This window comes from Schistocerca piceifrons, chromosome 7, assembly GCF_021461385.2.
Source record: "Schistocerca piceifrons isolate TAMUIC-IGC-003096 chromosome 7, iqSchPice1.1, whole genome shotgun sequence".
Classification (NCBI taxonomy): Eukaryota; Metazoa; Arthropoda; class Insecta; order Orthoptera; family Acrididae; genus Schistocerca; species Schistocerca piceifrons.
The window spans coordinates 101,677,066-101,703,671 of NC_060144.1; the positions used below are offsets into that span (position 1 = coordinate 101,677,066).

Consider the following 26,606-nt stretch of genomic DNA (forward strand, 5'->3'; position numbering starts at 1 on the left):
GTTGGTCACCGCATGACTGTCTTTGTGAGTGACCACTTTCCAGTGATTTTATTGTTCCCCTGCATCTGCCAGGCACTTTGACATCTCTCTCTCGGAACGTATTGATGTGGTCGTACAAGACATCTCTTACACTATCCTTCATGCCACTGTCATTGCTATCCTCCTACCCACAGGTCTCCCTCTTGTCTGCATGCTAACAACCGCTACCTTATTAAGCAGAGTAAAAAGGAATGCTGGGAGCACTGTGTTTCCTCCCTGGGGATGTATGCCTCTTCATCGCAGGTTTGATCCAAGCTCCTTAGCCTTCTGAACCACCAGCGACAATCAGCTGTCCAGGGTCTTATCAGACAGTGTGCTCTGTGTACTGATCCATCGGTCCTTGCAGAACACCTCACAACACGCTTTGCGACAGCATTGGCATCATGCTACCTTTCTCCGGCAGAAGTAATGAATTGAAGAAATCCCCCTCTATTTCAACTCCCACCAGCCCGAAGCCAGTAATGAACACATCACTGAGTGAGAATTCGTGCAGAGTCTTACCGTTTCTCATGACATAACTGTAGGCCAGATTCCATCCACAACCAGGTGATCGAACACTTTGGACATTATCCAGAGGCAACCTCTCGGAGTCTTCCACCGCATTTTGCTCACAGGTGTCTCCCCATTGCTGTGGCAAGACAGCAAACTTATCCCTGTCCTTAAGCTTGGGAAGAACATTTCGTCTCTCAACAGCTAACAACCAATCGGATTGACCAACATACTTTGTAAACTGTTCAAGAGGATGGTTAGCCCCCAGGTACGCAAATTTTGGGGCCTTTTATCCCCCTATCAGTGTGGCTTCCAAGAAGGAAGATCTACAACTGACCATTTACTCAGATTGAAAACAGCAGCCTGATAGCCGTTTACTAACCGCTGACACATTTTTGTGGTCTTCTTTGACCTACATACGGCATATGACACAGCTTGGCGCTGTCACGTTTTAGTTACCCTCCATGACTGGGGTTTTTGTGGCCCTCTTCCAATTTTTGTTTTTATCCCACCAGCTCTTCTGTTTTAGTTGGCACTTTGGTCGGCACCCCTCAGACCCAGGAGAATTGTATCCCAGTGTTGTATGTCAAAGATTTTTACATGTGGTGCAGCTCCCACTCAGTAGCATCTGCTGAACACCAGTTCCAAGGCACCATCCGATGGGCCTCTGCGCAGATCCTTTCCCATGGCTTCCTCTTTTCTTCCTCCAAGATGCAGGTTATGCATTTTTGCCGTAGACCAACAGTACGCTCGCATCCAGAACTTTATTTAGGCGACCAGGGCTTTGCTGTTGTAGCTCAGTTCCGTTTCTTGGGCTTTCTTTTTGATAAAAAGCTGACGTGTCTGCCTCATATTTGCTACCTGAAAACTACATGCAAGCAGAAGCTTAATTCTCTCTGCCTTCTGGCCCACACATCTTGGGGTGCAGAACGTGATAGTCTTCTCAAATAGATTATTATTGTTAGGTTTATGGCTCAGCAGCTCCTTCCACTCTGAATGTACTTGCCGTGTTCATCACTATGGTGAGTGCCTTTCACACTGCTACCGTCGACAGCCTCCTTGCAGAACCGAGGATTCCCCCTCTACAAATATAAAGGAGACATCTCATGGTTTCTTATGCATTCACTTATTTTCTGACCATCCCGTGTTCCCTGCCCTCTTTGCAAATGAGGGATGTCTCCCACCTGATACCTGCCCTTGGTTGAGATTGGCAGTTGGAATGCGTCTCACTTCCCTCTGTCGGGATCCAGTCCCTGGAAAGTGCCCCGTGTATTTCTTCCTGTGCCGCCCGTTGGATGGTGCCTCAACCACAGATTAGGACCAACCTATTCCAGGGGCGTGAGGTCTATGTCGTCCCTATGTTATTCTGTCATCTTGTACACACCATCCTTGAGGTGTTCAAGGGTGCTACCATCTTCTAAACTGCTGGTTCTAAAACAATAGATAAGAAGGTATATGCTTTTATGACTCCTCCTGGCTTGGAACAGCATTTATTGCTGGGACCATGGAGTGTGTTAACAGCAGAGCTGTTAGCCGTTAACAGTGCCACATTGTATTAACATGTACCAACTCAATGTTCAGCCTGCAGGCTATAGATTGATGCTATTCTCATCACCCTTTGATCTCTGCTATACATGACCTCTCTGCCTTTGGCTATGCCGCTTGCTCAGTTGTCTTTCTCTGGGTCGCAAGTCATGTGGGTGTCCCAGGGAATGAGCTGGCTGACCTGTTGGCTAGAAAGGTAGATATTTACCACCACTACCCCACCTGCCTCGCCTATTCCATTTCATGATTCAAGGTGCAGATATGCGTATTCACAGGAAATCTCTTTTTGTCTAAAAGTGGAATGACATCTGGTGTGCTACTGCTCTCAGTTATAAACTCTGCACAATCAAGGGGCCTACTGCAGTTTGGTGCTCTTCTCTCTGTTCCTCTCAGGAGGAGTCCACTGTCTTACGCTTCTAAGCATCGGTCATGTTACGCTTACCAATTGTTCTCTCTTACACAACAAGCCTCCCCCACAATGTGATTGTGGAGCTAGACTGACAGTATCCCATATATTGATGGAATGTCCCCTTCTTTTGGCCCTTTGTACTAATTATAGCCTTCCAAATTCCTTGTCTTTAATATTGGTAGACAATTCATGAATGGTTGCAGTGGACCTCGAGTTTGCTTTGGGAAAGTGGTTTTTCTTTTCAGTTATAAGGTTTTGCTTTCCTCCTGGAGCAGGGGCAGGGCGGTTGTGGTTGGGGCCTCTCTTCATGTTTTCTGGGTCTGAGGCCCATGATCACTCTTTTATCCTTCTTTCATCCAGAAGATTTGACCAATCCTTTTATGCTTTTTAGTGTGTGTCGTTGTAGCTTCATCACTTTATAGTTTGAACCCTCTGACTTGATCTATCCACTTTCCATGGACGCTTCTATCTCACACACATAACTTTTGAATTGTGGGACTGATGACCTCGTGGATTACTGCCGTAACCCCCTCAATCAGTCAGTCAACAGGATGCTCCCACATGTTACGCTTTCGTGGCCGTGTCGGTGAACCCGGTGGCCTCTGAGGCTGCAGATCGTACAACACAAGGTGCGTCAGAACCTATGTCTTGATACCATACCCTCTCAACCAGTGGCAACAAGTGACCCTGGGACATAACCTGTCCACTTGGTCTCTTCACATCTTCACAGTGTACCAATGGCATGATTCTCCAATGGAATTGCAGTGGATTTTTCCACCACCTGGCTGAACTATGGCATTGCTGTGGCCCAGGGTTCCCATGGCAGGCTGTGCTCAGCAGTCTGACCTGGCCCCTACCCTTCTCACTTTTTTATTTTCCTTGTTCTCTTGTGTTTCTTGTTTTTAAAATTTTATCTTTCCTAAGCTTCTGTCATCTTGTCTGTGTTGCTCGTTTCCTTGGAGTAACAGAAGCTGAGGTGGTGCCGGTGCAATGCAGAGGGTGGGTCTCCCACTGCATACCATCCTCTGGGAACCTCTGACTGCATTCTGGGCAAAGTGACCCACCCACGTTTCCCCCTCTCACTTCCTTCATACTTTCTTTGATTTTAGCTCTGTCTTATTGTATCTTGCTTAAAATCCGGCTTCCCAGGAATTGCCTTTTATACCCTTCTTCTGAGGGTTATTGTTGGTTTGATACCTATAGGATGAAGGAACTGATGACCTTGCAGTTTGATCTTATTAACTCCAACAGCCAGCCAACCAACCAACTCCGCTCTCCTTTGCCATTGGAGAATGGGTGAAAAGGTGGGTTAAACAGGTTTTTAATGCCATTGGTATTGCAGAACTTTTCAAAGGCCGTTGCCAGGACATGGGGTCCATTGTCACACACAAGGGTACGGAGCAGCTCTTCAGTGGCGGGAAACTGGGTAAATGCATCGAGTATGGTGTTAATAAGGTTGAATGCCGTGCTAACCTTGTGGGGTAATTGGAAGAACCATCCATTACAATGAACCACCTAGAGCCCAGATAGGGACCATCAAAGTCCAAATGAATGCAGTCCCAGGGGTGACAGGGAGTGGGCCAGGAGATGAAAGATTGAGGAGTAACAGCCTGATGTTGGGCCATGTAGAACAGCTACACACCATGGCCTCCAGGTCTTTGTTCAGTCCTGGCCAGTAGGCATGCTGCCTAGAAAGAGCTTTCATCGGCAACATAATCAAATGCCCATGATGGAGTAGTTCAAATATATGAGGGCGCAAAGTAGTCTGATGGTGGCATAGCGGGTATCTGCATCCAGGAGAAGAGCATTGTTGACAACAGGCAAACAATGAGAATGGGGAAGAACCCAGGTCCGGAGTTCTGGACCAGATTTGGGAAAATAAGCAGGCCAACCATGTGGCACGTAATGCATGACAGGCCATAAGGTAGGATCACAGTGCGTGTCTGCAGCGATGTGGGTAGCAGTAATGGAGAAACTATCAAAGGTGCATTGATATATGTCAATGTGGAAATGAGATCTAATGTTGGTCAAATGCCGAGTCAGGTCATGAGGTTACATGAGAGAGTGCATCCATTTTTGCGTGTTATTTGGTAGGGTGGTTGTTAATGGTATGACTGTAAGAACTAAGGAAAAGAACCTAACACTGAAACCTTTGAGCCATTTGCTTTTTATGCTGAGACTGTGGCCCAAAGAGTGCTACTAATAGTTTGTGGTGAGTAATGAGAGTAAACTTAGTCCCAAATAGGTATATGTGGAATTTCTTAACGGCAGAGGTAACTGCTAAATCCTCTTTCTCAGTCTGCGAGTAGTTTCTTTGAGCAAGCATCATTGTCTTCGATGCATAGACAATGGGTTGCTCAGTATCATCATTATTACAGGGGGCCATCACTGCACCAATGCCATAGGTGGAAGTGTCAGCAGCCAAAACAAGGAGATGCAGTGGAGGAAAGAACACAAGGCAGGGCACAGAGTGTAACATTTGCTTCAGTTGGTTTTTTTTTTTTTTTTTTTTTAAGAGATGGGGCCCTTCCACGCCCGCACCAATGTGGTGACCAAACCAAAAGCTCTACTGTCACCTCCGTAAACATGTTACTTATCTAGTAAGTGGATCACAGGATGCTGGGCTGTGATGTTATCCGTGCATCTGGGTAAGACTACGCATTAACACGGTCCATCAGGTGATAGTTAGTGGACGAAACGCGAGTGAGGGTAGTGATTTGAAGAGCAGAGGGAAAAAAGTACCATGGCTCGTGCTGTGGGGAGAAAAACCTCTGCGACAGTGGGATGGGTAGTAAGAGCCGTAGTGGCTTACTAGCTGCGATAGTTCATGCAAGGTTGGATTTGTTAGTATGGGTATCATGCATCATTGCTGTGGCAAGCGATGGCGATGTATCCCAGTTGCTGCAGCCGCCACATTCCTGGAACAATCAAGATCGTTATACAGTAGTGGGAGATCGGCCATAGATCATATCACTGTGTGGGGGATGTATGGAGCTTGTCTGCATGCAGTTTACGGTACGGCTTCCGTGCGTGGTGCCAGTTATTCGGCAGTGTATTCCAGCTGGATATCCAGTAGTGACGTCTGATTAACACGGGCTCACCTGTACCGTTATGTTTGCGTATGCTTGGCCATAGATGTTAGGTCCTTACAAGTATGTCTTTTGGTCTTTTATGTTTCCATCTATGGTTGTGGTCGTAGTTCCCCAAATTCAGAATAAACGGGTTCTGTGAGTGTCTGGAGTTTCTGTATAGTCTTGTGGTGAGTTTGTGGATTACCCCCGTGAGAGTCTCAAGTCGGTATTCCTGGTGAAGGTTCGCAATGCGTGTGTATCGTGGAGCATTGCTTATGATTTTGAGTACTTTGTTTTGTATGAGCTGCAGACAGCGCAGGCGTGTAGGCGCAGCGTATCCCCAGACAGGAGCTGCGTACGTCATCAGGGGTCGGATAAGTGTCATGTACATGGACCTCGACACCCTTCTGTTCAGTGTGCTACACCTGTTGAGCATAGGGTAGAGATGTTTAAGCCTATGAACAGAACGGCTTCGCACTTGTCGACGTTTACTCTAACACGCCATTTCTCCAACCAAGGCTCAGCCACTCTGAGTGCAGTCTGTAGGTGTGACGTAATGTTTGATGGTTTCCAATCTTGCCAGAGGATGGCTGTGTCATCTGCGTAGATTGCCATCGGTGTGTTGTGTGTGGTTGGGAAATCGTTTATGTAGAGGTTAAACAGTAGGGGCCCTAGGATGCTTCCCTGGGGTACTCCCGCGTGTATACCATGTCGTGTTGATTGTTTTCCCTGCATGTCAGTGTTGAAACTCCTGTCTGTGAGGTATGAGTGTATTAGACGCACCAGCCCGCCGGGGAATCCTGCGTCGCTGAGTTTGCGATTGAGGCCGTTGTGCCATAGACGGTCGAAAGCCTTTTCGATGTCCAGAAACACCGCCCCTGTAGCTTTGTTTATGTTGAAGCCATATGTTATATGTTCAACGACCCATACGAGTTGTTGTGTTGTGGAGTGGTGATTCCTGAAGCCGAATTGCTCCAGTCTCAGGATGTCATTTGTTATGCAGTGCCTAGTGATGCATTTGAGGATCACCTTCTCAACAATCTTACTGAGCGAGCTCAGAAGGCTGATGGGTTGGTAATTTTTTGGGAGGCTGTGGTCTTTCCCCGGCTTCCTGAACATCAGGACCTTTGCCGTCTTCCAAAAGGCGGGGAAGTGTTGGTGTTTTAGTATGGCATTCGTTATGTGTGTTAGGTACTCAGTTGCTTTATCTGTGAACTCCTGGAGGACACGGTTTTGAATGCCATCATGACCAGGGGTTTTCCTAGCAGCAGAATGCATTATAGCCCAGGAGACTTCGGCTGTGCTAGCATGTCGAATGTCATTACGCGATGCTTGGGCTAGAATGCGTGTAACCTCTTGGTCAGTAGCAAATGTGATCACACATCCCCCCCAGGGGGTCCACAACTCTTTTGTGGATACGTGCGTAATGAGCACGGGACCCCGAGCTAATGTGGCCCTCCTTCCTTTCAGGGCTGCATACCTTCCTTTTCCGCATCCTTCCCTATCCCCCATCTTCGCCGCCCCTCCCCTCACCTCTGGCTCTTTCCTTCCCTTTCTCCCCCTCTGGGAGTATGGTTTGTGCCTACGTCCGGAGACGGATGCTCGTAAATGTAACGCATTCCTCGCCTTCTCTGCTTGTATGTCTTCATCCTTCCTTTGTCCTTCTCTTTTCCTTACCTCTTCTCTTTACCCTTTTCTCTGCTGCGGCGTTTGAGACCTCTCTTCGTTCCTTTCCCTTTCTTTGTTTTTCCCTTTCTCTTTCTTCTTCCCTGTGCGTGTCTGAAGGCCGACCCACGCATTTTCGTGCGTAGCTGGTGACGGGGTAATGCGTTATTCCCCACCCCGGGTAGACAGGTAGGACACGTTCGTACCCCCTGGTAACGGCCAGGCCCAGGGAGGGGTGATTACCCGAGCTGATACCTTCCAAAAGTGCCGATTGGTCCCTCCGTCCGTTTGTCGGGAGGTGTGACCTGAGGTGTGAACAGTCACCTAAGGCGGGAGTGCCCTCAGAGAGGGCCCCCACACAAGGGAGGAGCGCGCCATCGGAGACGCCGGTAATCATGGGGATTCTTCCGCAATGGTTTCCTCACCTTCCACTATGTCTGCTCACAAGCATAAGTTCACTGAGTCTCAGCCACAGACAGTTCTTCCATCATTGCCACAGTTCCTTGTTGTTTCTCGGTCTCATGAAGGTCACGACTTCTCCATGGTCAACCCTTTCATTATTCAGAAAGGTGTCGACACAATTGCAGGTCCTGTAAAGTCTTGTTCCAGATTACGGAATGGGACCTTGTTGTTAGAAACAGTCAGTGCCCTCCAGGCACAAAAATTGCTGCGTACTTCACTTCTCCACACCCTCCCTGTCTGGGTGGAACCGCACCGTACTTTAAATTCCTCGCGTGGAGTCGTTTATAAACGCTCCCTCGATGGATTGTCTGACGACGAAATTCAGCACTACCTGTCTGAACAGGGCGTAACGGCTGTTCATAGAGTTATGAAAAGGGTTGACACGAACATCATTCCAACCCGCACTGTCTTCTTGACATTTGACAAAGTTCAACTCCCATCCAAAATCAAACCAGGCTATGAGATAATTTCCGTTCGCCCTTACGTCCCAAACCCTATGCGTTTCTATCGGTGTCAGCGGTTCAATCACACCAGCCAGTCCTGTTCCAATCCGGCCAAATGTGTTATGTGTGGCAAAGATGCCCATGAGGGTGCTTGGCCACCTCCATCCCCTCGCTGCATCAACTGTATGGGTGACCACGCTGCTTCCTCTCGAGATTGCCCCATTTTTAAAGATGAAAAGCTCATCCAGGAAATCAGAGTGAAGGAAAAGGTGTCGACCTTTGCTGCTCGAAAATTTTTCGCCAGTCGACAGCCCACCGTGCCTCAGACAGGAAAATACAGCACTGTCCTTGCTTCTCCTCGGCCAACAAAGGAGGCGGCCACGCAGACTTGCGACCTCACCTTTAGTGCCACGCTCGTCAGAACGGCCAGCGCAAAGATCGCCCGTTCAACCTCACCACTTTCGCCTGCCCACTCTATGGCTCACCCTTCATCGGGTTCTGCTAAATCTCGAGCCCAAAAGTCAGACACCAAGACTTTGAAAAAAGAGCATACTCGTGAAGATTTTTTACGTACCCCAACTTCACAACCATCGGTTCCTCCTTCATCTAAACATCATGTTTCCAAGAAAGCTAATAAGAAACCCAGTTCCTCTCCTTCTCCGCCACGACGTGTCTCATCTACAGCACCACCTGGCGAAAATCGTCCTCGGCCGCTTCTATGTCGCCGAGGCGCACTGCTGGCGGCCGATCAACCGGCCGATCGCTGGTGGCAGGAGCCGCTCCTGAACAACCTATGGATCAGGATCTTCTGCCTTCGGCTGAATGCCATTCCATGCTGTCGGTCGCAAGCTCTGAGCAGTCGTTGAGTTGACGGCAACCTTGGTCACATTCCTCCATTTTCTGTTCACCCTATGTCCATTATCCACTGGAATATCCGCGGCATTCGAGTCAATCGGGATGAATTGTCGATCCTCTTACGATCCTACTCGCCGGTCATCTTCTGTCTTCAGGGAACAAAGCTGCGTCCCCATGACCGCTTTGTTCTCCCCCATTTTCAGTCCGTCCGATTTGATCTCCCCTCTGTTGAAGGCATTCCAGCCCATGGAGGACTCCTGATTCTTCTCCATGATACTCTCCATTATCACCCAATCCACTTAAACACTTCCTTCCAAGCTGTCGCTGTCTGTCTTTCCCTTTCTGGATATACCTTTTCTCTTTGTACTGTATACATTCCATCGTCCACACCAATGGCACGAGCTGATCTCCTTCATCTTCTTGGTCAGCTTCCACTCCCCTATTTGCTGGTTGGGGCCTTCAATGCCCACCACCCTCTTTGGGAATCTCCACATCCTTGTCCACGTGGCTCACTATTGCTAGACATCTTCCACCAAGCGGATCTAGTTTGCTCAACACTGGGGTCCCTACATTTTTGTCTGCCTCCACAACAAATTTCTCTCATTTGGACCTTTCGGTCGGTACCGTTCTGCTAGCTCGGCGCTTCGAATGGTTCGCCCTTGATGATACACACTCGAGTGATCACTTTCCATGTGTCCTTAGACTGCAGCCTCAACTGCCCTGTATGCACCCGCGACGCTGGAAGTTTTCCCAAGCCGATTGGACACTTTTTTTGTCTCTAGCGACATTCGATGACCATCACTTTCCTAGCGTCGACGATGAGGTTACACATATTACCGGCGTTATTCTTACAGCTGCGGAACGTTCAATACCACGCACCTCCGAATTGCCCCGGCGCCCCGCAGTTCCTTGGTGGAATGAGGCATGCCTTGACGCAATACGGGAGCGGCGACGTGCTCTTCGCGTTTTCCGCCACCATCCTACTTTGGCCAACTGTGTCCGCTATAAGCAGTTCCGTGCGCGATGCCGTCGCATCATCCACGATAGCAAGAAGGCAAGCTGGAAATTCTTTATCAGCTTATTTAACACCTTCACTCCCTCCTCAGAAGTTTGGAGTCGGATTCGACGGTTATCAGGCGCGCCTAGTTTCTCCCCAGTCTCTGGGCTCACTGTCGCGCGTGATACGTTAGTGGACCCCGTCGCAATTTCTAACTCCTTGGGTAAACACTTTGCTGAGATTTCGAGCTCTTCAAATTACCCGCCAGCGTTTCTCCCGAAGAAACGTGCAGCGGAAGTGCAACCTCTTGCTTTCTTCTCTCAAAATCGTGAAAGCTATAATACTGTTTTCTCCATGCAGGAACTCCAACATGCACTCTATTCTTCTCGCTCCTCCGCCCCAGGACCGGATGGTATCCACATCCAAATGTTGCTGCATTTATCAACCCATAGTCTGCGTTACCTCCTTCGCATTTATAATCAAAATTGGACCGACAGTATTTTTCCCAGACGATGGCGGGAAGCTATCGTCGTTCCTGTTCCGAAACCTGGAAAGGACAAACATCTCCCCTCTAGCTATCGCCCCATTTCTCTCACGAGTAGTGTATGTAAGGTTTTGAAGCGTATGGTGAATTGCCGTTTAGCTTGGTGGCTGGAATCCTGCAGTCTTTTAACACCTGCCCAATGCGGTTTCCGAAAGCATCGTTCTGCAGTTGACCATCTTGTTTCTCTCTCCACTTATATCATGAACAATTTTCTCCGGAAACGCCAAACAGTAGCAATATTTTTTGATCTGGAGAGAGCATACGATACCTGTTGGAGGGCAGGCATCCTCCGCACACTGTTCTCTTGGGGCTTTCGAGGTCGGCTGCCCCTTTTTCTTCACGAATTTATGGCAGAGCACACATTTAGAGTGCGGGTGAACACTACTCTCTCCCGTACTTTCTCCCAAGAAAACGGGGTACCCCAGGGCTCTCTGCTAAGTGTTGTACTGTTTGCTATTGCCATAAATCCAATTATGGATTGTCTCCTTCCTGATGTCTCGGGCTCCCTCTTTGTGGACGTTTTTTCGATCTACTACAGCTCTCAACGGACCAGCCTTCTTGAACGACGTCTTCAGGGATGTCTTGATCGCCTCTACTCTTGGAGCATCGGAACCGGCTTCCGTTTTTCTCCCAGTAAGACCGTTTGTGTTAATTTTTGGCGACGTAAGGAGTTTCTTCCACCCTCCTTACATCTAGGACCTGTCAACCTTCCGTTTTCAGATGTCGCTAAATTCTTGGGTCTTATGTTTGACAGAAAACTGTGCTGGTCCTCCCACGTTTCCTATCTTTCGGCTCGCTGTCTGCGATCGCTCAACACCCTCAGTGTCCTGAATGGTGCCTCCTGGGGAGTGGACCGAGTGGTCCTTCTCTGCCTCTATCGCACCTTAGTGCGCTCGAAATTGGACTATGGAAGCATAGTCTACTCCTCTGCTCGGCCGTCTATTCTTCAGTGTCTCGACTCTATCCACCACCGTGGATTACGTTTAGTGTCTGGAGCTTTTTACACCAGCCCTGTGGAAAGCCTTTATGCTGAGACTGCTGAACCTCCGCTGTCCAATCGGCGAGCAGTCCTTCTGAGTCGTTATGCTAGCCATCTGTCTTCCATGCCTGCTAATCCAGCCCATGACATTTTTTTCGACGCCTCCTTTGATGTAGGGTATGCAGGCCGCCCCTCCTCCCTACTACCACCGGGAGTCCACTTCCGTCAACTGCTCCATTCTCTTTCCTTCCGCTTTCCTAAAACCTTCTTAACAACTTGGTGTACAGCACCGCCTTGGCTCCGTCCCCGGATCTGCCTGCTCCGTGACCTTTGTCAATTTCCCAAGGATGGTACCCCTTCACTTGTTTATCGTCGGGCATTTGCTGCTCTATGTGCACAAATGAAGGAACCCACATTTATTTACACTGATGGCTTGAAAACATCGTTAGGTGTAAGGAGTGCCTATATTGTTGGTGACACCCCAAATCAATTTCGGCTTCCTGACCAGTGTTCGGTTTATACTGCGGAGCTTTACGCTGTTCTCCAGGCTGTCCACGACATCCGCCGCCATCAGCGGATACATTATGTTATCTGCTCAGATTCTCTCAGCTCTCTCCTCAGTCACCAAGCTCTTTACCCTGTGCACCCTCTGGTCCACCGGATTCAGGACTGTCTGCGCTTGCTCCACCTGGGGGGCGTCTCGGTGGCATTCCTCTGGCTCCCGGGACACGTTGGTATCTGTGGAAATGAGGCGGCCGATATTGCGGCCAAGGCTGCAGTCTCTCTTCTTCGGCCAGCTATTCAATCGATTCCCTTCACCGATCTACGGAGCGTTTTATGTCGTCGTGTTGTTCTTTTATGGCAGGCACATTGGTCGACACTTCCCCATAATAAATTACGGGACGTGAAAGCTCTTCCTTGTGCTTGGACCTCTTCCTCCCGAACCCGTCATCGGGAGGAGGTAATTTTAACTAGACTCTGGGTAGGGCACTGTCTTTTTAGCCATCGACATCTTTTAAGCAGCGATCCTCCCCCACTCTGTCCCCACTGCTCTCAGCTGTGGACGGTAAGACACCTTTTAATTGAGTGCCCCTATTTTACTCTGTAACGCGCCCGTCTACAGCTGTCGCCTGATATATCGTCAATTTTAGCAGGTGACACGCGCTCGGCCGATCGCGTTCTCGAGTTTATTAGTGCCAGTGAAACGACGTCAGTCATTTGAAGCTTTTTTTTGGGGACAACCAACCCCTTTCTGTAGTGGATTTTTAAGCCTTCCTTCTGCTTTTAGTTTCTCCAATTTTTTGAGTTTTGTTCCCATTGCTGCTGGTTTCCATTTTCGGTTTTTACTGTCTCCTAAGTCACTGACCGGGCACTAATGACCATAGTAGTTTTGCGCCCACAAAAGTGTGAACACTGGATCTGATGGTACAAGGTTTGGTGTGAATGACGCTGCGAGTGTGCAGGCCATTAGTTCTACTTTCTCTTCCGCTGAGTATGCAGATCTGTCAGGCCCTTGAAGCGTTGGGGTGTATATTTTCTCCCTGGTGAAGTGTCGGGCTAGTTGCCACACGCCAAGTTGTGCGGTGTCCAGCCCTTCAAGTTTTTGGTTCCACTGTTGTGTTCTATGTGTTTGTATTTTATCATGTATGATGCCCTGTAGCCTGTTAATGTGCCGTTTGAAGTACTGACGCCTGGTGTGCTGCCATTGTCTCCTGAGGCGATTCCTCATTGAGATTAGGCCCAGGATTGCCTGGGGCAGGGCCACACTGTGTTGTGAGGTGCGATCAGGTATGGTGCCTGCCATTGCATCCTGAACAGCATTAGTGAGGGTTTCTACTGCCTCGTCAATTTATGCCGTTTCATTAATTTCGTGTATGGGTGAGATGTGGCTTTAGAGCATTTCCTTGAACAATGTCCAATTCGCACGCCTGTAGTCCAACATCTTGCATTGTTCCATGTGCTGCAGTGTTTCCTCAATGTATAGTATTACAGGTTGGTGGTTTGAGGGCAGATCGTTTTCAACGGCAACGTGGAGTGTCGATGTAATGCCCTTGATAAGGGCCATGTCTATCACGTCTGGCCTGTGTCCCCTCTGATAGGGAATGTGCGTCAGTTCAGTCGTACAGTTTTTTGCCATTGGGATTTCATATGCGTGAATTCCATTCTGGGTGTTTTGCGTTCAGATCTCCAGCGACTATTACTCGCGGTGAAATGTTGAGTAGTGTGCTGATATCGCGTGTTGAAATGCCTACAGGGCTTTTGTATACCGATATCAATGTGGTGTAGGCTCCGTTGAACTTGACTCTGACGGCCGTAGCCTCGATTTTTTTTCCCAGTTCAGGGAGCTCTATGTTTGTGTGCTCAATGTCTTTGTGCATGACGATTGCAGTTCCACCTGCCACGGCGTCGCCTGGTCGGTCGGTATGATAGACGCAGTAGCCAGGAAAGTTTAATTGTTTGTGCGGTTTAAGCTTAGTCTCGCTCAGTAGCGTGACAAGGATTCCCTTGCGCTCCATGAATGCGGGAAATTCTGCCCTTTTGTTGTGGATTGAGTCTGCATTCCAGAACAGGATCTGTGATAGTGTGTGCGGGTTTGCGTTATGGGCCGGGTGTGGTATATTATTCATGTAAGACTGTGAAAGAGTGTTGTGATGGCAGTGTGTATGATAGCCCAGTATTGCCCGGGTTCAGCGCTTATGAGCTGGGTGATGAGTGTACTGACAGCCATCAGTACCTTGGTAAGGATTTGAACGGTCGTGTGTCGAGGGAATAGTGTTTCCAGTATTCCCCCAGGTGATGTGTTGGTGTTGGGTGTGGCAACCTGAGGTGCTGTTGTGGGGTTAGCGGCCGCTTGTCCGGGTATTGGTGTGTTGTTAGGAGTGGCATTTGTGTTTGTTTTGTGACAGAGGTTGTGGCGCCTGTGTTACTTCTGTGATGAGGGGGATGGTAGTGTGAGTTACAGTCTCTGTGTCTTGTTGACTGTTTTCCTGTGTGTTTTTGATCTGTTGTTGCTGGGTGGCCTGTTGTGGTGATTTCTTGTTCCCCGCCCTGTGTTTACGTGTACGTCTATTCCTCCTCTGGGCTTGGGGTTCTGGGGGGTCTTGTGTGTATATGTTTTCCTGTATAGCGTACGTTTCTTCACAGCACGTGATTTCAGGGAGTGGGGTCGTGTTGTTTGGGGGCATAGGTGTTGGTACCGATGCTTGTTGGTTTTCAGGTGTTGTCTGTGGCTGTTGTGTAGCTGTTGCAGCGGTTGTTTTGCGTGTGTGTGAAGGGCGCTGAGGTTCCACGGCCTGTGCCGTTCCGCCAGGGCGTGCAACTGTGGCAAACGTTACGCCGTTCCTTACTGGGTTCGGCGCTGGCATTGGGCGTGGTATGTCGTACTGTACCCTGCTCTTGTCTTACGTTTCAGCGGCTGTTTGTATGCACTGCACTGTCTGAAGTTTTCTGCATGGGGCCCACCGCAGTTGGCACAGCGTCGCTGGTTTGGCTGTGTTTGTGTGCAGATGTTGGATCTGTGACTGCCAGCGCATCCGCGGCAACGAGTTGCCAGGCCGCAGCGGAGGGCCAAGTGGCCGAACCGCTGGCAGTTGTTACATTGTTGGGGGACGTTGGGTGGTTCGTAAAGTTCTACACGTATGTCCATCAGCAGAAAGCTCTTTATCTGCAGGATGGCGCGGGAATCAGCCATGTCGGCTAACTCAACCATGTAGTGTGGTAGCGGTGCGTGTGTGCGGAACCCTGTCATCCGGGAGGCACTTTTACAGTCGAATCCCAGATAACAAAGCGCCGCCTGTACTGTCTCGTTGGGGGTACTGGGATCCACTCCCTTGATCACGTACTGCTGGGTTCTCACATCCAGCGTTCTGTACGTGTAGTGTTCGATCTTCGAGGAAGGTCAGAAGATCTTTATATTCATTGTCTGTGGCAATGTACAGTGAGGCCCTATCCCCCGAGTACTTTGGATGTAGTGTACTGTTTATGTGCCTTTCCACGAATGCAGTGTTAAGGGCACTAAGGTTCCCATAGTTTTGTATAACGACTGGGGGGAAACCAGTCTTGTGTTGTGTGGGCACCGCTGTGGCTTTGTGTGCTTTCTTGTTGTTCATCACAGCTGTGTTTGCGTTCTGTTTTGTGTTAATATTGTTGCTAGCCTGAGATGAGTTAGTAGGTGCAGGCAACAGCGCCTTTCAGTTGCCTAGCGAGTTTGGTTGCTCGCTTGTTTGTGTTGGTGTTTTTCTGGGTCTGCGTTTTGGGCCCTCCATCTGCCAGGGCTCTGTGTAGTGGTTTTGTGTCCACTTCCGCTGCCTCGATCTCTTGAGGCTGCGGCGTCGGTGGGACAATGGTACATGACTGTCCAGTGACGGGGGAGTGTAAGGTTATGTTAAGTGTTGCTGTTTTGGTGGGTGAGACGTCCGCCCCGAATAGTCCAGTGATTAGCCGGCACGACTCAAGCTGCTTTTGCGCCAAGCTGTCGAGCGTCGCCAGCCGCTCCCTTGCCTTCGGTTGCGGGCGGGGCGTGAGTTTCAGCGGGTGCAGTCGATCCTCGCGCCTCGTGTGTTGCAGTCTTACTGCGGGTAACAGCAGGAGAAGTGCTAGCAGCGTCCGCCATCTCGCACTTAGGATTATTTATTAGGTGGAAGGGGGGAAACGACAGTTTTGCTTTTCTCAATAGGCGAGAGAAGTGTCTCTTGTTCCCTATTGAAGTGGGTGTTCCCTACATTTTGCTAACATGTGCTGTTGGTGCAAGCGCGGCACCTAAAGGAGGTGCGGAAGAAGAGTGGCCTGCAGCACGCGGGCGCGGTCCCGTGAAGGAGCCCTGGTACTGCCTCAGAGTCCCTAAAAGAACATGAGAATGCTCACAGGCATTCAACCAACGGAACTGAATGCTCTTCTTCCATTTAGATTAATAATTTGTTTTACCCCCCCCCCCCTCCCCCCGCCCAACAAAAAAAAATAAAATCTGCAACTAGTGTTGGTTTTGGAGATATGGGAGTCAGCGGCCAAAATGTTGCAATCATTCGGCTGAATCCCGTCTATGGTGAGCAAGTGTCCAAGATATTTCACTGGCTCCTGAAAAAATTGGTATTTGTGTAGGCAGCACCTGAGCCCTCCATCATGCAACATAGTAAAGTGGTGCAGAGGTTGTGCAGGTGGTCTTGGTGTGTAACACCCTTAACTACTAACTCATCTAAGTTGCTGGTACCAGTGGGAATGGACATGGTTAACTGTTTCAAGTAACTCTACAAAATTGCCAGAGCAGAAGAGATTCCAAAGGTCAGACATTTGTATTTGTACAAGCCTAATGCTATACTGATGATAATGTGTTGCGATTCTTCATCCCGTGGCATCTGTAAATAAACATTGGCAAGGTCTCTTGGAAAAATATGCACTGCTGACAAGGTTTGTGAGGAAGTCCTCTGGACGAGATATAGGATAGCTCTTCTGCTGCTAGCTTTATAGTGTAGCCACTGGTGCCGATAGGCTGGTTCGTGGGGCTTGGCCCACTCCTAGCACTGAGGTGGTGACAGGAGTGCTGCCTAGCGGCTGTCTTGGTTCTGGTGGCCTTTCGAACTCGTCAGGCCGTGATACCAGATGCCGGACATTATAATCATTATGCATTTTGGAGAAGTATATCACCATTGTCATGCAAATTTTACACTAATTAATAAGGCTTGATAAATTGTAGGTGTGACCTTTTGGTTTACCTGTGGCTCTGTTTTTCAGAGTCACTTTTTGCAGTTGTAATTATAGTATGTATTATAGGCTGAACTGAGTGATGATGACCTATTCAGAGCTAAGTCATTCAACTGTTGGAGGTTTTTCTCACGGCTGGAATAAGTGTTATTGTCCATAGTTTGGTCACTTATAGCACTAATTATCAACATACGGGATCCATAGTTCCAAAGCCAAGGGGTGTATGTAATGGTTTTCAAATTACAATATGTGTGCATAGAAAGTGCCATGCTTAGATGCAGTGATGCAGTAACATGCTATTAAAGACATGTGCTTTTTTGTACGGTGTGATCTATTAAAATAGAAATATTATGCCAGTGTATAAACATGTTTAACTTTTAAGATTCACATTATAAACATGTTATCTGTCCTCCTTTGCAGTCAGAATTAAGCTATTTTCAATGCTAAGTAGCGTGAAACTCATAGTTGCACACATTGCATAATACATACAGAAATCAGAACAAAAACATTGTTTATTACAGGCATGCACATGGTCCTCGCAGATATTCGCATCACAAGCCATACCATTTTCCATTCCTATTGAACATTTCACTATAACATATTCGGGCCGTGCCAGTCAATATGTACATGAATCAGATTTGTACGAAATAACATGAAAACATGTAGTGCAACAGATATTTAGATTTGTAGGTTCATGCTTTTTCCAGGTGCAAGTGCATTTAAAACTGTGCTGCTGTTGGCTATTTGGCACTATTGCACCACAATTAAAAAGAGGGTAAAGGCTCTACCTATATTACCAAATTACTGAAATGGTTCACAATCCCAGTTGCAGATTGCCTATATAACAGCTTCCAGGGCAACTGAAATTGGATTTCCAATATTTCGTATAGTTATTGGCCAATTTAAAATGTAGTAATGGACTCATTAAAAGGTATAATCTAGCGTTACACATCTAACATGGTACAACAGTTGTTAAAAGTTAGAAAATATATATTTATCTTGAGGTAATGTAACTCGTGCTGCACAAATTACCCAGACTATACTCCTCCAATGTTTGAAAATTAGAGCACTTTCTGACTTCCAATTCCAGCCGTTTTTTAAATATAATTTTGAACCTTTCCTAAACTTTTTCATTAGTCTGTGGATGAGTAATCCAAAGCTAATAAAACCAATGCATTGAGTGTTTCGCATGGTTGTCAAATGTTGAACAAATTAACTCATTTGTAAAGTATCGAACATTTGAAACTACTCATATAGAAAGGAGTTTGATTTTTTAATGAACTGTGAGTAGGGTGTGGGTGGATGGGGTTACTGATATAATGTGATTACTGATACTTTGTGAATCTCTTAAGAGAAAATGTGGGAATGTACAAAGAAGGCAGTCTTCAAAAATGTATCCTATTGTTTCATTCAGACCATATTTGTGGAGAGTCTTCAAGGCAGATCATATAATTTTTTTTTCCGTATATGTACCTTCTTGGAAGGTGGATTGATGACAGTTATTCTGCAGTACATGTGAAATGGGTGGTGGTGGTACTGGTAGTGGTGATGTTGTAGGTGTAGGTGATGTATCTCTGTTGGTTGCCAGAGAATTAAACATTTAGACTGTAAAGCTTTCTGCTCACTATTATATAGATACTTTACATTAGGATACAGCTAATAGTTCTGATGGTTGTGCAAACAGGAATTTTAGTAATTGTGCTTTTTGCACTCTCAAGATCCCCAGTGATTGTTTAGAAAACAGAGCAACACTATAGCTATTCATTTTAGTATGTTTCTAAAGTAAACTGGTAGCTGAATAATACTATAACAGTGTGCTTTCTACCTACTTCATTTAATTGTAGAGTAAATGCTGTCACTTTAGGAAAGAGCTGTCATGGTAAGTTTTCACAACTGTCCAGATAGTGATAGCGTCATAGCAGTCACACACAAATTTGAAAGTTAAAGTTCAGAGGTAAGCTGATTGCCTTCCCATTCAAAATAGTGGTTTGTTAGGAAATTGTCTTATGAGGTGGTCGGGTAGGAAACATGGTGTTATGCAAAGGTTATATGTAAGACCATGGTATTTATATCTTTTCGCTGCTCACTGTAGACTACTCACTACCTGAAACAAATCATGGAGCTCAGTTTTTATTGTTTAACTTAATTGACAGGTATACGAGGTGTGTGAGAAAAGTAATGATACTGACAACACTGTGAGTGGTCTGGCAATGCTGGGCTTCTACTTGGATAGACCAATGTGTTCATTCCCTCCAGTTGTTCAGTCCGAGTTTCAGCTCCATACAGCTGTCGTGTGACTTTTGAGAGCCATCAGTGAAGTTACGTTTTTGTTGTGTGTTATGGATATAGACCAGCAGTATTTAGAGCATCGTTATCAAGTTTTGTGTTAAACTTGTGGAATCTGTGAGTGCGAACTTCTTCAAAAAGTTGAAATGGGCATATGGGGGACTTTATTTAACAAGAGCACAAGTTTTTTGCTGGCGCAAATCATTTTTTGGAAGGCCAAGAGACATTGAAGATGATGAAGCTTGCTCTGGGAGACCTCCCAACTTCAGAAACCGATGAAAACGTCGAATGTGTGCCTGCTCTTGTGAGATCATATCAACATTTAACAGTAAGGATGATGGGTGACATGTTAAACTTAAACACCCTCACTGTACATCAAATTTTGACTGAAGATTTGCACATGCAAAAGGTTTATGCCTAAATGAAGCCAAAAAAACCTTACAACTGCTGAGCAGAAGTGCAGTCGAAGAAATTTGTGTGTTGGTCTTTTTGAGGGGATTGCCACTGACCACAAATGTTTGGGTTGTGTGATCACAAGTTAGGAATCCTGTATTTTTGTGGATGATGCTGAAAAAAAGCAGCGAAGTGAGGAGTGGCTTACCGAGACATCTCCTCAGCAGAAAAAGTTTGAATGAACAAATAAAAGAGCAAAACAGTGCTGATTTGCTTTTTTGACAGTAGAGGGTATCATGCATAAAGAATTTGTAATTCCAGGACAAACTGTCAACCAAATGTTCTGCAAAGATATCCTTCAGAAGTTCAAGAAAAGAGTGAATCAATGAGACCAGACAAATGGATGCCGCAACATAGCACCCCATGTCACATGGCCACTTCCATCACAGGATTTTTGACCTCACTCCTGTTGTTCCAAGACCCTTCTATTCACCTATGCTGAGTCCTTTTGATTTTTTATTTTCTTGAAATTGAAAAATGTCTTATAAGTACCTCACTTTTAGAGTCTGGAGAGCATTCAGAGGAATGCGACCGACATGTTAAAGGTCCTACCAGTTGAAACGATTCAGTTCTGCTACCAGGACTGGAACAACTAATCTGCTGATGTGTAGCTGCCGAAGGGAACTACTTTGAAGAAGGCAATATCGTTGTTTGAAAAAAAATAAAAGCTTTATTAGATAAAAAAATCTGTCTCATTACTTTTCTCACAAACCTCGTATACTTTTTCCTCCCATACTGTTGATTTTCTTTTGCTAGTAATTTCAGGATGTAAAGTTAAGTCTTGTATTTTTAAGTTAAGACTAATCTCATTGTATTATCTGAAACACTATAAGTCATCAACATAAAAAGAGGAGTTGTCATTGACTAATATTTCTTACTGCATGATAAGTTGGTTGTAAGTCGCACAACAAAAAGCAACTCATAAAAAATATACTTACAGGAACTGTCATACAAGCATGGGACATTGGTGTTGCAACTATGAAGAAAGGTGAAGTAGCTGTTCTGACATGCAAGTCTGAATACGCCTATGGAAAATCAGGAAGCCCACCAAAAATCCCACCTGATGCAACACTTGTGTTTGAGGTATGTTTCTTGTTATTTGCCCATACAGTGCACACTTTCACAGCTGGTATTTGCATATAGTGACTTTCTGTTGCGTGGTGATTAGTCAGAGCTCCAAGGTATAAGTGTTTCCCTGGCATGTAGTCTTCCAATGTTGGAGACATAATCAGAGGCTGTCAGGTTTCTGAAAGTAATCAGAGGGTTAGGATTCTGGAAGTAGCTTAAAAGCTCAGTAAGCCAAACTGTTTGTGTCCATGCAGCGGGTGATATATAATGTTATCAGATTATGGAGCCACCCCAGCATGTTTTATGGAGATTATAGAAGAGAAGAGTTGATGCTAATTTGCTTTATTTAGCACTAGCACCGACAACTGGTCTGTCAATCCCCTCCCTTTTCTATTGAAGTTGTTTTTGAGCTTCTGAATTTCTGTGGCCTCTCTGTACATCATGCCGTAGTAATGGTTGAATTTTAATGAAAGCATAGGAACGAGGAAATGAATTTGGTCCCAGTGCACAATCTGTTACTGTCACTATATACTTGTAGCACAGATGACAAATGCTCTTGTATTTTTTAAGGCAGGTTTATCTACTCCTAAACCTAAAGGATTTTCATTTTACGATAAAATTACCATAATGTTTAAGATTGTCAGTTTTTATTCATAAATGGCCGTATGAGAGTGGCCAAATGTCAGCAGTTCCATAGGCCAGTCAGTCAATAAACTCTAACATTAGGTCTTAATGGAATGCAGGTTCATGAATTTTTGATAAACCAAAAAAATATTGGTGGCAACGCTTTTGATTTGATGAAATTTTTCTTGACAGTTGGAGAAATCAAAGAGGCTTTTAGTAGATTATTCGTTACCCTAAGGACAGGAGTTATGGGATGTCACTTAAGCCCTCTGTATCTTCCTAGTTCTAGTACATCCAGACTTTTATTGAGTAGTTGCCTTTCTTCATTATCCCTGTAGCATTCCCTGTATATGCTCGAAGAATTAGAAAGTCTTTATCAGAATTTAAATCTCGGAGAGCTTTCACCTCATCTTTCATTAAGTTACTACTAGGTGGTTTGGTTCTAAGAAATATCCTGGTTGATCTGTGTGTGTTTTATTGAATTCAAGTGATGTGGGCAGCTTCAGTATTGTATCACTGTTTACTATTGCTATGCCTGATGAGGTCACATCACAGTTGGAAAGTATTTTCACAAAGGATATGGCGAATCTCGTTAAACATTCTCACATCAACATACTTGCAAGGGGAGAACAAATTCTATGAGCAAACTGATGATGTGGCTATAGAGAACCCATTCATTTTAGTTGTGGCGAATATTTGTACGGAAAAATTTGAAGAAGCAGCGCTTGGAAGGGTGAAGAAGAAATCCTTATTTTCGTTTCAGTACATTGATGATACTTTCATTATATACCATGAATCCAAAAAGATTACAGAGTAAATTAGTAAGAAGTAGGCGAAAGTTTTAATTGGTGGTTTTAATGCTTTAGGTGTTCTACATAGTCTCTTCGCACTTCAGTACAACACAGAATGTTGATACAACCATGTAGAGCTATCGGAAAAGTCCTTTGGGATGTTGTTGAATTCACACATCGCATTCACACCTCCTTCAGACATGGCGAACCATCAGAGACCTGTTCTCCATTTTGTTGTTTTGTTGTAGGTTTGTGTTGATTACGCAGTCTCGTCACTTGTGATGATTTTTCCAGAAAGGAATTGTCTGCATTTTTAATTTCAGTCAAGTCTTTGTCATTGTTTTTGAGTGGGTTGTCAAAGTGTGCAGGACAAACTTTGCACACGCTTTTCTCTTCTTCGAAACATTCTGGAAAATGTCTTGAATACCTTGAAGTGTCACACATGCTAGCGCACAGCTAGTAACAGATTGCATCAGATTTTAGTCAATTAGTATTCGTTTTAACTCCACATAAAAATACAAACAAACTTATTCAGCCTTGACTTAGTGTCCTGGCTGGACTTAAACACAAATTAGTGTTTGATGAAGATTATAAGTTCCACAAAAGGAATCACAATGTTGGGAGTCTCTGAACCAGTTTACAATAGGGATAATAATCGGCTACCCCTGGATGCTAGGCAGCAAATATGACAAAGTTTAAGTCCTGTTGGTAGTATGGTGATGGCTGAGTCCACCAGAGGCAAAGTCAGAAGTTCCCTGGATGATAACTGCCTGCTCTTGGTGACTGCAGTGCAGTATCCTCCATATAGGGCTCCTGCTGGAAGCATGTTTTGTAGATTCTGGTAATTGCTCTGCTTCGGAATTACTTGTAGTGGCTCAGCAGACTTTGCTGCCTGAGTGTGGCCTGGCACCATCCTAAATACGAGCTCGATGGAGTGATATCTGCTAGATGCTTGGATGGTGCGTTATTCGCAGAGGCAAAGTAGTGCTTCTGCTTGTGGTGCGGGATGTACAAGTCACCGGTATCAAGGCTGACACACCTTGTGGTGAAGCTAGTGCTACACATTCCCATATGCTGGCTGGAGCTCCACTTCAAAACAGACTGGCATATTTTGGACCCTGTACAACTTGGTTTGGTTGATACTTTATGCTTGCTGTACTGTTGCTGTTTCTGTATGCCAAGACAGTGTCTCCTGCAGAGCCAGAACATGGCAATGTGTAAAGTGTGCCTGTATTGCTGTGGTTCCAGGCGAAGGCCTTGGATACGTCGCCCTTGATTTGGAGATGACATCTCATTGTGATTTGCGACACAACAGTGTCAACACATAACAGTCCCACGTCCACTACGTAACACTGTCTGCTCACAACTGACTGGTTGAATGACACCTGTTGTTAAAGATGTTAGCATTATTTATATGCCAAGAACATGGTACTTCTTGGACAGAGAGGGTATAGCCTCGTGGAGAAAAAGAACATGGAGAATTTCTAAATTTTCTAAATATATAATTCACTGTGGAAAAAGAAAAAGGAGATCAAATCTAATTATGGCTGTACAGATACTTAGAGAACCCGATGGAACTTAAGAGCACTGAAAGCCCTCTCACCCAGATAGAAACCTCCACAGAAATTCCAGTCACCATCTAAAGCATAAAAGAGAAGTTATCAAAACAACAAGCTTAGAGAATCTGAACAACAGTGCTTGAAGGACAAGGTCATTCATTGAAGAACTGCCTTCAAAACAAAAGGCTATTCTTACAAATAAATAAATATGGCATTATCCCCTGAAAGATCAGGAGCTTAAAGTGAAAGAGAACCACTTGAACGCAAAGTCCTTGTGCAGCGTCCTGAAGCAAACAGGTTTAGTTCTCTGCAAAATCCACTATGATGATGCATGTAGTATCAGGGAGAGTTTCTTTGCTTGATTTGAAGTAGTGACTCTGAGATTTTGATACATAATGATAAGTTTTGAAGTTTTTGCATGAGATACTCAACAAATTCGTCGGTAGTCTTCATTAATGTCTCCAGTGTAGGACAATCAGTTTGCATCCATTGTTTGAATACAACGTTTTTACAATCTTGTGAGGACTTCAGCTCCATTAAAAAATTGCACAGTTCATATTTGTCAGGACACCGAGAACAGTGATGCAGCGTGCACTCCTCATTTTGCAGATTGCACACAGGTTTCTGTAGAAGTTCAGTGTACGGTTCTTTCACATGTGCAGCATGCATCAACAGTTTTACGTTTTGGTGATACTTGCATACACATACGGTATGCATTCTAGGACTGTTTACAGTAACACATTCTTTTGGCCTAAGTTCGCAAAATTTAGTAAACCCAATTTTATCGTCAGGGTATTTTTCTCTGAAAGCTAAGTATACATCTTTCAGATTATGTAAAATTAGTCTTTTTGTCTTATACACTCTTTTGCCTTTTCTGAAGGGACAGACAATCTCTTTTATTTGCAGAAATGCGACTTATATCATCTTCACAGTAATAATTCTGGACATGTTTTTCCACATCCTCACCTATTCTGTTTCCCACTTTATAACTCCCTTTTGACAAAATACAATCTTCTTTTAGCAATACCCTCGATTTCTTTACCATGTATTAGGTAGTGTTAAAAAAAATGGATTTTTTTTTCTTTTCTTTTCTTTATCCATGAAGCTGGTGCTAAGGTAAGTATTTGTAGTTTTTCTTTAATAGAACTTCTGCTGAATTTCTCTTTAAGTTTTTGCATTGAAATATTACAGTCTGTACATTCAGCACTGCCAGTTTCTTCAGACACATTTTTCACTGGAACATGTAGCACTTCTTATGCTGTTTGCTGGAATTTTAAAGCTAAGCGACGAGACTTGGATTGAATGTATTCGAGACGCCTGTCTGGTGCTCTCTTGGTAATCTTAAATTGTGAAATTTCAAGTAATTCACAACTTTCATTAAGTTTTTGAATAGCTGTAGATGGATCTGGTGTATATTCTTGTCTTGAACTTCACATTCATCCATCCCTGGAAGGTTATCCCCCGTAGGAGATAAAATGTCCTTACAGTATGTTATGCACAGCTTGGTACCTGGGATAAGTCCAAGGGTTTTATATTTCCTTGCCATGGTTAAAGAATTAGGTTTCAAAGATCACTTAGCAGTCGTTTTACTGTGTTTCTTAAAAGGGTCAGGGCAAATTCTTTGTCTGTATTCAAATTATCCTAAATAGAGCGTTTTGTGAGAAGAGCAAACACTCTCAATATTTTCACAGGTGCTTTTTAGCTTAAATAATTCAATATCAGCACGATTCAGGCTTGACATATCTATTAAATCAAGCTCTTCACCGCCTCTACTTTTCTTCTGACACACAACTGCCGACACAAAACCTAAAGAACATTTGTTTTCCATTGTGATTTTTTTATCAACTATATATGTTCCAGAAAAGAACTGGATGGTTTGAAACTTTTTCTTGTTCTCTAATTATTCAAGACTGTACTAGAAGAATCTGTAAGGGGGAAATGAGAGTGAGTTTATGGACCACTTTATTAAGCGATCTCTAATATTCACATTAAGGAACAACTTTGTATTATAGTCGGATCCCTCGATATGTAAAACCCCCAATATGATAATCTAAAACCCCTCAACTTGATAGTGTGACGTATTTTATGGCAGTCAGTCAGATGCTATTATACATAAAACCTCCGCGTGTGGAATTGAATTATGTTTATTATTATTATTCACGTTTGGGCCCTACTGGACCACGTGAAGTACAATCATGGGGCATTCAGTTATTTTCTTTTAGACTTTCTCTCTGCCCAAATTGTTTTCATTCTCTCGGAATGAGCTCTTTTCCTTTCATCAGACCATGTGGTTCCAGTTTTCTTTGGTTTTTCAGCTTGACCAACTACCCAGTCATGAATTTTTTGCCCAAATAATTTTCTGTCTTGAATTTCATCTTTTTTTATATCTGCCTCTTTCATGTCCTCTTTTATAGCAGCAATCCATTTTATTGTCTCAAATTTAGCTTTACTTCGATTTTCGTAGAATTCCACTACTTGTTTAGTTAGTCTGGTAGCATCCATTCTTTTAATATGCCCATAAAATTTTAATCTGCGTTTTTTCATATCCGAATATATGCTGGTGTATTGTTGAATTTCACTATTTGCTCTTAGCCTGTATGTTCCTTCTTCAGTATATTTTGGACCTAGAA

The 26,606-nt window shown here is 45.0% G+C and overlaps 1 protein-coding gene across 3 annotated transcripts in view; it reads left to right on the forward strand.

Moving 5' to 3' along the window:
- The window catches only part of LOC124805237 (peptidyl-prolyl cis-trans isomerase FKBP4-like), a 139,789-nt gene that overhangs the window by 16,104 nt on the left and 97,079 nt on the right, over positions 1-26,606 (forward strand). For all 3 annotated transcript variants that reach the window (XM_047265742.1, XM_047265743.1, XM_047265744.1), the window contains exon 3: positions 20,875-21,017. In XM_047265742.1, coding sequence (XP_047121698.1) covers positions 20,875-21,017 — 143 coding nt within the window. The remainder of the gene's footprint in view (positions 1-20,874; positions 21,018-26,606) is intronic.